Below are 13,053 nucleotides of genomic sequence, written 5' to 3' on the forward strand. Positions count from 1 at the left end.
ATTAGGTACTTTATTAATATATAGCACAGGTTTGTCGTGTGTGTACATGTGTGCCTCAGTCAAAATAAGTAATTGCCAAAAGTAGTCATAGGGTGGCTTTATCCCTGATGCTCTCACTAATTAATTACCATCTTTAAAAATTTGTTTTAGAATGTGTAATCAGAATTTTTACCGTGGTGTTGGACTTTATAGCACCGTAATTTCAGAGCCCATTTTTTTCTTTTTGCATTTATGTGCCACTTGAAAGTTTGATATTAGTAAAATGCTTTCGAGCAGTAACTCAGTATAATACTCCACCATCCTTATAAAGCTCAATATTACAAGGCATCCATCCAATTAAAAATGTTTAGATTATGACAAGGACTTTAAATTTTTTCCCACAGAAATTTCCAAAACTAATGATAAATGCTCTCTGTTATTCAATAGCTCCCTCCCAGGCCCACCCAACAACCTGAAGGCATGAGTTATTCACAAATTCTCAAAGGCTATAAATGAACCTACCTGCTATAGGGATCCCTCCCAGACCTGTGTTGTGCTGTGGCGCGAGATTCAAGTCCAAGAAATTACTATTTGAGGTGGGGTTTGCTGTGTGGTTCAAGTGCATGATGCTATTGCGTGGAAAGGCCATCCAAGGATAGCGGGCTGCCTGGCCTGGAAAACTGAATGAATTATAAACCGCTCGATGCTGCTGAAATTGAGGGAACCTCTGTGGCAAGACTGAAAAGGTACTATTGAGAGAGTTGGCATTTGTAGGTGCAGCAGGATGCAGAAATCCAGAGCCAGGACCTTTGGCGGCTGTAGTGTGTGAAGAGGAGTTTTGAAGAGATGTGGGCGAAAGGGAAGGCTGGTCTTTGACTGACAGTTCCTTTTCAATCAGGTCTGCTAAGGCTTTTCGAGTGACATCAAAGGGATCAAAACCCAAGTCATCCTCTGGTTGTTTAGAAGAACCAAAGCCAAATGCTGCTTGCCAGTCTGTTGAGGACGATACTGGAATTGTCTCTGTTGGGAAGAAAATTAATGAGTTTAAAATACACAGCTCACCTTCACACTTAAAGGGAATCTGCACTAAAGTTAATGGGTCCTATTACAAGTCATATATATATAAATCGGCATGGTTTCTTAGCACATCAAGATTATAAAATTACAAAAGGTATCATTTTTCTAGCAATAATTTCTTTTTTTAAAAAAAATATATATATTTTATTTATTTATGCAGACAAGAAGTGGGGTGCAGGCCAGAGATGAGGGGGGATAAGAGCATTCACCAAAGACAGAGTGGGGAGCAGAACAGGTAGATCTACTTAAATACACTTCTGAAGGGAACAGTGGGTGAGACAGGAGAGGTCCACTGTGCCATATATGGTTTGGCTCCCTGGCCAGGGATGGAACTCATGCTGCAGTAGCTGGCAATAGCTTGATTGCGCTGAGACTTTAACCCCTGCACCACCAGGAAGTCCCTCTAGCAATAATTTCACTGTTAAGTTACCAATTTAAAAGCTGAATGACATAGATTGATTTTGCTAAGCAAAGGAAACAAAGTACTTGATACTCAAGTCACACTGTCAACCATTTACAATCAAAACCCAGAGTAAGTCATTTAAATGAAATCATAAATATGATCCGGCAGTTATTAAAGTTAATTTTTAAAAATGTAATCATCATTAAATAATTCTGAATACCTGATGTTTATAAACTGAAAAAATGTAATTTAATGAAAAATGTATCTAATTTTCAGTTTTTTAAACTGTCCATAGGTGCTATTGTCAATGTTAATTTTATGCTATTCTTCACATTCAGTAGTAATGAATAAAAATGAAAATGGCTCAAAATGTCAAAACGTAACTTTTTTTTTTAAAGTTTTTTTTTTATAGAGGCATGTTTTTATTTGTTTGTTTGTTTGTTTGTTTGTTTTGTTTATACATGTGCTGGGTGCAGTCAGAAGCGCGGGAGGGTGAGAATTCACCAGAGCGGGGAGCAGAGCAGGCAGAAGGGCCGAAGTACACTGCTGAGGGGAGCAGCAGGCGGCAGGAGAGGTCTGCGCACCATGTGGGACCATCCTCAGGTGGCCAGGGAACAGCCAGGGATCGAACCGGCGTCGCAGAGGCTGCGGGCAGCTTCGCAACCCAGCGCTCAACCACTGCGCCACCGGGGAGGCCCTCAAAACATAACTTTTAATATTAACATATATCTCTTTGTTGGTGAGATGCGGCATGGGAAAAATACCCTCAATTTAATTATACAAATACAAATCTGATTTAAAATATAAATCTTTAAAATTTCCTAGAGAAATATGCATCATATTATCAGAAAAAATAACCTAAACCCTTGATTTCTGAAAAGTCTGTTAAGATAGTAAGTTCTAGGTCATACAACAACTTATCTAACCATCCAATTCTATACAGTTTAAATGTTTACACCTTTCAGGAAAAAAGGAGTGGGGAGAAAAAGGATAAAAAACATGTCCATCGAGGGTTCCATGCTAGTCTGTGCGTAATCACTACCATGTGGCAGTACTGTTATATACCTGACGTGAAGAGGCTCTGTGGTTCTGGTGCCGTAGGCCAGTCACTGGATGTCTGTGGAGAACTGGGGAAAGGAGGAAGCCCACTTGGGATAGGGTTGGGATGACGAAAGTTGTCCGAGAATAACGACTGTGACTCAGTTACTGCCCCTTCAAAAGGTGACCGTGCACTGTGATTAGATGAACTGATGGGGATGACTGGATTGGATTTTGATAAACCAGGTGGTGGTGAAGGTGTATCACTATTAGATATCTAAATAAAAAAAGAAAAGAATAATCAATATGAATTTACACATTTTAAATAAGCCACAATTAACAGGGCTAAATGGAACAGAGCAGTGATCTTCGGTCAGTGATACTTGAGTGCTTTTTTTTTGAGAATATGAATATTCAGAAATCCAAGTACTCTTCTAAAACCAACCCTCCTGAAAAGACAAAGTTGATCTCCTCTCCTTATACAACCTAACTTTTCTTACTTTTCAAAGGAATGTATATTTCCCATTCTCTGAGATCTAACTACAGTATTTTGCTCCAGAAGGAAAACTCCCTAGGAAGTCAAACAAAAACTTACTAGGAATATTCATAACAGAGATGAAAGAGTGACTCTCAGATTCTCTTGCCATCTAGGCAATTTCCAATTTTTTAATTTTTGAACAAAAATCAAAATCAAGTTACTTCCCAAAATGTCATTAAAAATACTTTATAGGATAAATCATTATATGATCTAGGTATTAATTCAGAAAGAGTTCAAAGATTTGAATGATACTGATGTCATTCCTTCCATCTACTTTGCTATAGGAACAAGATGTCTCAGCACACACATTCAGAAAAATAAAGACACTATAGAGTTGCTGCTGGAAACTGCCTCCTTTTACCTATCTAGGGAAATCTGAGAATTAAATTTAAAATGGCCCTAGCTATCTTATTAAGAGACAAATTTCCAATATATTTTCAGCATTTATGTTAAAGACAAATTTTTATCAAAATCTATTCCTGTGTAAATTTACTTTGATTAAATCAAAACTACAAATAAAAATTCAGAAGAAATTTGAAATTCAAAGTCTTATGTCAGCAAAAATATTTTTGTCTTTTTATTTGAAATAAATATATGCCTGTCAAACATAAATTATACTGCATTAAGAAAAAAAGTCTGTAATGGCAGTGGAAAAGGAAATTGAGTTCAAGGAGGAAAAGGAATGATATAAAATTTCTAATTGTTAAAGAAGCTAGGGCATGTTTTAAAATTGATGAGGCAGCAACAAAATGGTCCGATAATTTAACTTCTAAGATCTCATTAAAAACATTGTAATGCTTTTATGTAAAATAAAAATATTTACACTATGCTGGAAATTACATCCTTTGCAACTACTTTCAACTTAAGAAAAAATGTTTTTTTAAAGATTTATTTATTTATTCATACAAAAACTGGGGTACAGGCCAAAGGTGTGGGGGTAGAGGATTCACCACAGAGTGGGGAGCAGAATAGGCAGATCTACTAAAATACACTGCTGAGGGGAGCAGCGTGTGAGTCAGGAGAGGTCTGCTGCGCTATGTGGGTAGCTTACTGGCCGGGGATCAAACTCATGCTGCACTGGCTGCAGATAGCTTCATAGTTTGCTTCTTAACCCCTTGCGCCACCAGGGAGGCCCTAATATAAATCTAAAAAAGTACAAGATTATTAAATTATTTTATTGAATTTGTGAGCAAAAATCTGGAAAAGCCCTGTATTACAGATCTCTTCAGTTTCTCACAAACATTGTGGCGAACTGGTCATTCTTTATGGAAGAAATTAAAACTATACATATATAGAAAATAATAAATTAAAACTATAATTTTTTTTTCTACCAATGTAAAAAGATGTACGGAATATTAAGCAGTGAAAAACTAACAAGTAGACAAGATGATATAAAGCAGACTCTAAAAATCAGAAGTTCACCCAGGATATGATTGTGCTTATAATTTTAAATAAAACTACCATTCAAAACCCAAAGTTATTTGTAGAAAGGAGGAAAGTATGGGAAAGGACTTGGAGAGAAATAGAAAATTAAAGTCAACAGCCAGAGATAAAAGGAACTTATAGCAGAGAAACAATTCTTAAAATCAAGAACTACAGAAGATACACTACTAATCTGGGACTATTTTGGATATAGTTGAAAAGATCAATAATATCAGCAGGCTCAAAGAACATTAGGGTAATGCCACATATCACAATAACACATGGTAATAATGATAATTCTGAGTCATCAAGAACGGGTTAAATTATGAGGCTAAAAATACATTTAACAGAAGATGTCCATTAAAAGCATTTTAAAATAGTTTCTGTATTTAAAGTGCTTTTCACTGTCTGGAAAATTTACTTATGTAAAAATAGCTTGTTTTGGGAGAATGGCAGATAAAAGAATTGATACAGTATCAAAATCTTACCTGCTGGGAATTATCACCATTCCCTATACTGAGAGAATCTGAAGGTTTATCAATGGGGCTGTAAAAAGAAAACAAATTGAACAAAATCAGAGTAAAGTCAATTCTTTTCCACAACAAAACCAACCGCTCCAAGTTAAAAAAAAAAAAATATTTTATCATCTCAAATTTATTGAAGCACTATGATGTAGTGCTTGGACATTAGGTCCAATGTTGAGGACTCAAAAAAGTACATGTAAGATAAAATTCTTACCCTTGAAGAATTTACAGATTCTAATTAGATTCTCTAAAAACAATGGATTAAACAAATAATGGTTTATGAAAAAAAGGCAACAGGTCAAAAGTCTAAACCCCAGAATTTAGTTTTCTGCATGTGATAAAAATATTCCCAATTAAAATTCTTCAAATAATACTCACCCATTTTTCTAGGTGTCTGACCAAAGGGCATAAAAGTTATTAAAATGTTCTTTATGTTACTAAGAACAATGCATTTCTTTTGATACCTCAATATCTTAATCATAAGCCCAAAGGCACAGGCACATGTGTACATACACATACACAAACTACACGCGCAAGACTAACAGAAAAACTTTTGTGCAAACTGTAAAAAGAATAACCTTAAAACTTGACTTCCATATAGAGAAAATCCAGTACCACAGTTAAGAAACAGAGAATTGCTAACTTCAAGTCCATTTTATCTTGTCTAACCTAAAAATATAACAAAATCTTTTATACACATTGTAACACTGACCTAGTGAATCACTTCTGTAACTTTATTTAACCTAGCACATGAACGAAAGAGGCTTAATTCTGATTAATATTATAGCAAAATAATTAAGATCTCGGATTTCTCAACTTTATTGCTTGGAAATATATACCAAGCAACTTAGGGACAACTTACAGGCACTACATTTTAAATGCTTTAGAAAAGTTAAACAAGGGCTAGTATGCTATTTGAATACAAACTATATTTTCTGTAGGAATATTACCAGACGCTCTTGAATTTGAAAATAAGTCTGAAATTTACTTGAAGAACATCCTTACTTATTTATCAATAAATCAAGTTATATTATTAAGTAGATAATACCAAGAATTTAAAGTATAGAGATACTTGAGTAAACCAGACAGGCGCATAGCAGCATCTATCAGTCAGTGCCAACTATTTAGTGAATTGGCTAATCAACAAAAGACATTGGTCTTTAGAAAAAAGGCGGCGCTAAAAGTGGAGCAATGAGGGGATGCTTCCTAAGGGAGTTCTAATTTGTAAAAAAGATTTACACAATAAGGAAAAGGAATGGAAAGGGGAAAAGAACATATTAAAGGTAGGAGTAGCTAGTGTGTCAAGAATCAAAAGATTGGAAATAGAGTAGGGGAAAAGTTAATTAAGTTAACATTCAGGAACATTTTTATAACAACGGTAGGTAAGATAAAAAGAAAACCAGAGGTCAGACACTAGAGGTCAATGGAAATTTTAAGCACAGAGTGTGTTTTAATACAGCTAATGTGAGGTAAACTTGCAATAATTTGGAAAACATACTTTACATAAAATTTACCATATTAACAATTTAAAGCCAAAACTTAGGGGTATTTAATATATTCACATTCCTGTGCAAGTGCCACCACCCATTCCTATAACTCTTTTTATCCTGTAAAACTGAAAACTCTAATACTAACTTCCTATTTTCCCTCTTCTCCCAGCATCCACCATTATTTTTTTTTTACTTTTTTTTTTTTATGGAGGCATGTTTTGTTTATTTATTTATTTATTTATTTATTATATTTGTTTGTTTGTTTGTTTTGTTTATACATGCACTGGGTACAGTCAGAAGTGCGGGAGGGTGACAGAATTCACCAGAGCCAGAGTGGGGAGCAGAGCAGGCAGAAGGACCAAGTACACTGCTGAGGGGAGCAGCAGGCGGCAGGAGAGGTCTGCGCGCCATGTGGGACCCTCCTCCGGTGGCCGGGGAGCAGCCGGGGATCGAACCGGCGCCGCAGAGGCCGCGGGCAGCTTCGCAACCCAGCGCTCAACCGCTGCGCCACCGGGGAGGCCCTCCACCATTATTTTTGATTACTCTAAGTACCCTGGTATTTGTCTTTTTGTGATTACCTTATTTCACAAACAAGAACTCCCTCATCTGTGTTGCAACATGCAAGAAAACTTCTTTCCTTCCTAAGACTCAATAATATTCCATTTGTGTATATGATATTTTGTTTGTCCATTCATCTGTCATAGACATGTGTGTTGCTTCTACATTTTAGATACTATGAATAATGCTGCTTATAACATGGATATTCAAGATCTATTTTCAATTCTTTTAGCCAGAAGTGGAATTGATGAATCACTTGATAATTCTATTCTTAATTTTTTGATGAACTGTCATACTATTTTCCACCTCAGATATATCATTTTACATTCGCATTGACAATGCAGTGTTCCAATTTCTCTATATCCTTCTCTGCTTTTTAATAAGAGCTGTCTTAATGTGTGAGGTGATATCTCATGGCAGTTTTGATTACATTTCTCTAATGATTAAGATGTTAAATATCTTTTGATGTCTTTATTGATTATTCACATATCTTCTTCACAGAAATATATATTCAAGTCCTTTGCCATTTTTAAAATCAGATTGCTTCATCTGTTGTTGAGTTTTAGAAGTGTTTTATATATTCTGGATATTAATCCCTTATCAGACACAAGATTTTCAAGTATTTCCTCCCATTCTGTGTATTTACATTTTACTTTGTGGATAGTTTTCTGATGTACAATTTTTAAAAAATTTTTATCAAGTTCGAATTGTCTTTTTCTCTTTGCCTTTTTCTTCTGTGCCTATGCTGTTACATCCAAGAAACCACTGTCAAATTAATGTTGTGAAGTTTATGTACTATGTTTCCTTTAAATGATTTTGTTTTAGGTGTTACATTTAGATCCATTTTGAATAAACTGAATAGTTTCATATATGGAATTAGGTAAAGATACAATCTTTCTTTTTATATAATTGTGCAGTTTTCCCAGCACCAATTGTTGAAAAGACTGTCTTTTCTTAGTGCTAATCTTGGCACCTTTCAAGAATCAGTTAACCTATGAGTGTCTAACAGTTTATTCCTGGGCTCTATTCTATTCCACTATGGCCTATATGTCTGTCTTTGTGTAACACCATACTGTTGTGATTAGTGTGGCTTTGTAGTAAGTTTTGAAATCAGAACGTGTGGGCCCTCCAGTTTTGTTCTATTTCAAGATTGTTTTTGGCTATTGGGGGTCCCTTAAGATTACATATGAATTTTTTTTTAAAGGTTTATTTAATTTTATACAAGAACCGGGATACAGGTCAGAGGCACAAGAGGGTGAGAGGATTCACCAGAGACAGAGCAGGGAGCAGAACAGGCAGACGGACTGAAAGCACTGCTGAGGGGAGCAGTGGGCAAGACAGGAAAGATCTGCCATGCCATGTGGGAATCTCCCTGGCCAGCTGGGAATCGAACCAGCACTTCAGAGGCTGCGGACAGCTTCACAGAGCAGTGCTCAACCCACTGAGCCAGCGGGGAGGCCCTACATATGAATGTTAGGATGATTATTTTATCTGCAAAAATATCATTGAGATTTCGATAGTTCATTGATTCTATAGATAGTTCTGGGGGGAAATAATATTTTAATATTATCAAGTTTTCCAGTTAGTGAACATGGGGTGTTACCCTTAATGTATTTAGTTTTTTCCAGAAATGTTTTGTGATTTTTACTGTACAAATCTTTCACTTCCTTATTTTCTAAGTATGTTATTATTTTAGATGCTGCTGTAAATTAAACTGCTTTTGTGATTTCCTTTTCAGGAACAGAAATGCATGTAATACATTTATATAGAAATGCAACTGATTTTTGTGTTAACTTTGTGTCCTGCTACAACGCTGAATTCATTAGTAATAACAGGTCATTTTTGGGTAATCTTAAGAATTTTCTACATATAAATCATCTGCAAATCTTTTATTCTTTTCAATTTGAATGCCTTTCCCTGGCTAACTAAGACTATCCAGTACTATGTTGAATAGAAGTAGTGAAAGCAGGCATCCTTGTCTTGCTCCTCATCTTAGAGGAAAAGCTGTCAGTCTTCCACAAATAAGTATGACAGTCACTGTGAGGTTTTCATAAATGGTATTTATGAAATGTCCTATTCCTAGGTTGCTCTTCATCATGACAAGAGTAATGAATTTTGTCAAATGCTTTTTCGACATGAGTGTTTTTTTTTTTTGGTCAGAAGTTGATCTGGCAAATTATATTGATTTTCATATATTAGGATCATCCTTACATTTCAGGAATAAATTTCACATGGTCAGAATGGAAAATTCTTTTAATGTGCTGTTGAATTATTTGTTAGTATTTTATTGAGGATTTTTACATCAATAGTCACAAGAGATACTGACTTATCTATAGTTTTCTTCTATTGTCTTTGTCTAGCTTTAGTATCAGGGTATGAGTTAGGATGCATTCCGTCCTGTTTAAATACACTGGGAGAAGTCTGAGAAAGCTGGTATTAATTCTCCTTTATTTTTTGGTAGAATTCACCAGTAAAGCCATCAGGTCTGATGGTTTTCATTGTTGGGAAATTTTTGATTACTGATTCAATCTTTTTATTGTATTATCTATTTGAATATTCTATTTCTTCATGATTAACTTTTGTTGGGTTTTGTTTCTAGGAATTTGTCTATTTCAACTAGTCTATCCAATTTATTGGCATATAATTGTCACACTATTCTCCCATAATCCTTCTGATTTCTGTACAATCAGTAGTTATGTCCATACTTTCATTTCTGATTTAGTAAATTGAGCCTTTTTCTTTTTTGTAGTGCATCTAGTTAAAGGTTTTTCAATTTTATTGATCACTGAAGACCAAACTTTTAGTTTCACTGATTGCCTGTTTCTGTACTATCTATTTTATTTCAAGTCTTTCTTATTTCTTTCCTTCTACTAGCTTTGTGTTTACATTTTCTTTTCTCTAGTTAAGTTGCAAAGTTAGGTGGTTAACACAGGGTTAACATGGGGTTAACAGGATAACACGGGGTTATCTTTTTAATGTCAGTATTACTTTTTCTATTTTCTATTAGCTTTGGTGTGTGATGCTTTCATTTTTATGTATTTTTCTAATTTACCTTGTCATTCTCCTTTGATAAATTAATTGGGTAATGGTGTTTAATGTCCACAGTTTTCATATTTCCTTTTGTTAATGATTTCTAACTTCATCCTGTTGTGGTCTGAGAAGATATCAGTATGATATCTTTTTAAATCTAAGATATTTCATTTGTTTCCTGATATATGGTCTATTCTGGAAAACGCTCCATGAACACTTAAGAAGAATGTGTACTCTTATTATTGGATAACCATGTGTGTTAGATATAGATGATTTATATGTTGTTTAAATGCACTATTCTTACTGCTCTATCCATTACTGTAATTGGAGTACTGAAACCTCCAACTGTTATTGTAGGATTACATCTTCCTTCAATTCTCAGTTTTTATCTATTTTCATAGTCTGTCATTAGGCTTGTAAATGTTGATAAATGTTACATCTTCCGAACCTCTTACTAATAGATAATGTCCTCTGTCTTGTAATCTTTTTAATTTAAAGACCATTTTGTCTGATTCTAATATTGTCATTCCTGGTATTTTTTAGCTACTATTTGCATGGACTACCTTAACCATCCTAGTGAGTTGTTTAAATTCCTTAATTTTAACTAAAGTAAAATTGACATATAAAATCACTAGTTTCAGGTGTACAACATCATGACTTGTATTTGTATACAATATGAACAATCACCATAGTAATTCTAGTTAACATCCATCCATCACCTATATAGCTACAAAATTTTCTTTCTTTTTTTTTTTTCTTGTGACAAAGACTTTTAAAAACAATTCTCTCCAGGACTTTCAAATATTCACTACAATCACATCAATCTATACATGACATCCCACAAGTAACTCATTTTATAACTTATTTTGTAGGTTTATAATACTTGTCCCATTGTTCCCCTTCTCCCATTCCTTTCTCATTTCTTTTTTGTATATATTCTACAGGCAGCTTCTTCGTTGTTATCATAGGAATGATATTGAACATCCTAAAGTTATAACACTCTGGTTTAAATTTATACCACATAAATGATAATATGCAAAAACTCTGAAGCTTTACAGCTGTCGCCATCCCTGTTGGTTGTACCCCTACAGTTGTCACAAAATTACAACTACACACTGGGATCCCAAAAACATAAACTAATTCTTTTAAATGCCATTTCTTAAATTATGTAAGAACAAGATTTGGAGTTATAAACAAAAATTACAGGAATACTTGCTTTTATAATAATGATTGCTTTTTCATCTTTAAATGAATTGGTCTTAAATTACATAGAAAACCAAAAGCAGAGTTAGAAACTACCATTAAAATAATACCAGCTTTTATAATTTCCCATTTATTTATCTTTATGGAATCTGTTTCTCCAGAGAGCCTCCAGTGATTGTCTAGTGTCCTTTCATTTCACTGTGCGGAACCTCCTCGAACATTTCTTGTAGGCAGGTCCAGAGATCATGAACTCACTCAGATTTTGTTTTACTGGGAATGTCTTAACTTCTCCTTCACTCTTGAAGTACTGTGTTGCCATATACAGGGTTCTTGGTTGGTAGTTTATTCCTTTTAGCATTTTTAATATATAGGTCCACTGTCCTCTGGCCTCCAAAGCTTCTGATGAGAAACCGGCTCATGATCATACTGATAATCCCGTCTGTGGTTGTTTGTTTCTCTTGCTGCTTTCGTATTCTCTCCTTCACTCTTGCTTTTCAATGTTGGATTATAATGTACCATGGTGTAGGTCTCTTTATTAAGTTTCCTGGATGTTTATATTATGTCTTTCATCAAATTGGGAAGTTTTCAGTCATTATTTTTTTAAACATTCTCTCTGAACCTTCTGTCTTCCTCAGACTTGATAACATTTCCATTGTCTTTTCAAGGTCAGATTCTTTCTTCTACCTGCTCAAATCTGCTTTTGAACTGCTTCAGTGATTTTTTTTCATTTCAGGTGTCATACTTTTCAGGTCGAAAATTTCTTTTCAGCCTCTCTCTTAATGGATACTTCCATTGTGTTCACATATAATTTTCCTAACTTTCTCCACATTTTCCTTTAGCTCTTTAAAAATCTTTAACAGAGTTGTTTTAAACTTTTTGTCTTATAACTGGCTTTTAGGGTTTCTTTAGGGAGTTTTTCTTGATTTATTTTTTTTTCTTTTGAATAGGCCGTATTTTTCCTTGCTATGCCTGTGATTTTCTATTGTTGTTGAATACTTAATCTAGTAATGAGGTATCTCTGAAAAATGGATTCCCTACCTTCTCCAAGATTTGCTTTTTTGGTTAGTTTTTGCTTTTTTGATTGTTACAGGCAGCCTTAAGTATAAGTTTATACCTTGGAGCAATCTTAGGTACAAACTTAAGTCTTCTCAGGTCTTTTCTGAGCCTTTCCCTGGATATGCAGTCACTTCTTAACTTTTCCTGTATAGAGCAGTTGTTTTTTTTAACTGTCTAGTCTTTAATACCTGGCCCTCAAAAAGGAAAAAACAAAAATTAAATCCCCTGGAAATCACTTCAGTCAAAGGAAGAAGGGCTTGCAAGAATGCGGATAGGTGTAACAATGGCTGCCACATGTTTTCATATCTGATCAGAAGTAGTCATCAGAAATCAGAGCAGATATTCCCAAAATTTGAAGAACCTTCATATTCTGAAGCTGCATACAAACACTCCAGGAATATATGCACAGCTGCCTGTCTATGCCTGAGAATGGGGATAGACACCTACTGCTCTACTGCTGTTCTAAGAACAAAGAACTAAATATGACCAAAATTAACTTCTCTAGTCTTTCTCTGAAGGTTGCAAGCCTTCAACAGATTAAAAAAATTCCAAAATATTTGTTCAGAGTCTACGAGTGCAACTGTTGTCCAGGTACAGACATAGATTCCTAGCGCAACTTACTCTGCCATCTTCCCCCAAGCTCACACTATTCTTGTAATATGGGAATTGTTAAAAGTTAAAAGGAAACAGTAGTGATAAAAATTAAAGGATGAAGTCAATGTGTTATAAAAGAAG

General features: G+C 34.7%; 1 protein-coding gene across 10 annotated transcripts in view; it reads right to left on the reverse strand.

Moving 5' to 3' along the window:
* Positions 1–13,053, reverse strand: part of CNOT4 (CCR4-NOT transcription complex subunit 4) — a gene marked incomplete at both ends in the record, with an annotated part of 70,810 nt that overhangs the window by 27,819 nt on the left and 29,938 nt on the right. For all 10 annotated transcript variants that reach the window (XM_084229714.1, XM_084229711.1, XM_084229716.1 and 7 more), the window contains 3 exons: positions 502–999; positions 2,525–2,774; positions 4,946–5,003. In XM_084229714.1, the coding sequence (XP_084085840.1) occupies positions 502–999; positions 2,525–2,774; positions 4,946–5,003 (806 nt within the window). The remainder of the gene's footprint in view (positions 1–501; positions 1,000–2,524; positions 2,775–4,945; positions 5,004–13,053) is intronic.

This window comes from Talpa europaea, assembly GCF_964194135.1.
Source record: "Talpa europaea genome assembly, chromosome: 3".
Taxonomy (NCBI): domain Eukaryota; kingdom Metazoa; phylum Chordata; class Mammalia; order Eulipotyphla; family Talpidae; genus Talpa; species Talpa europaea.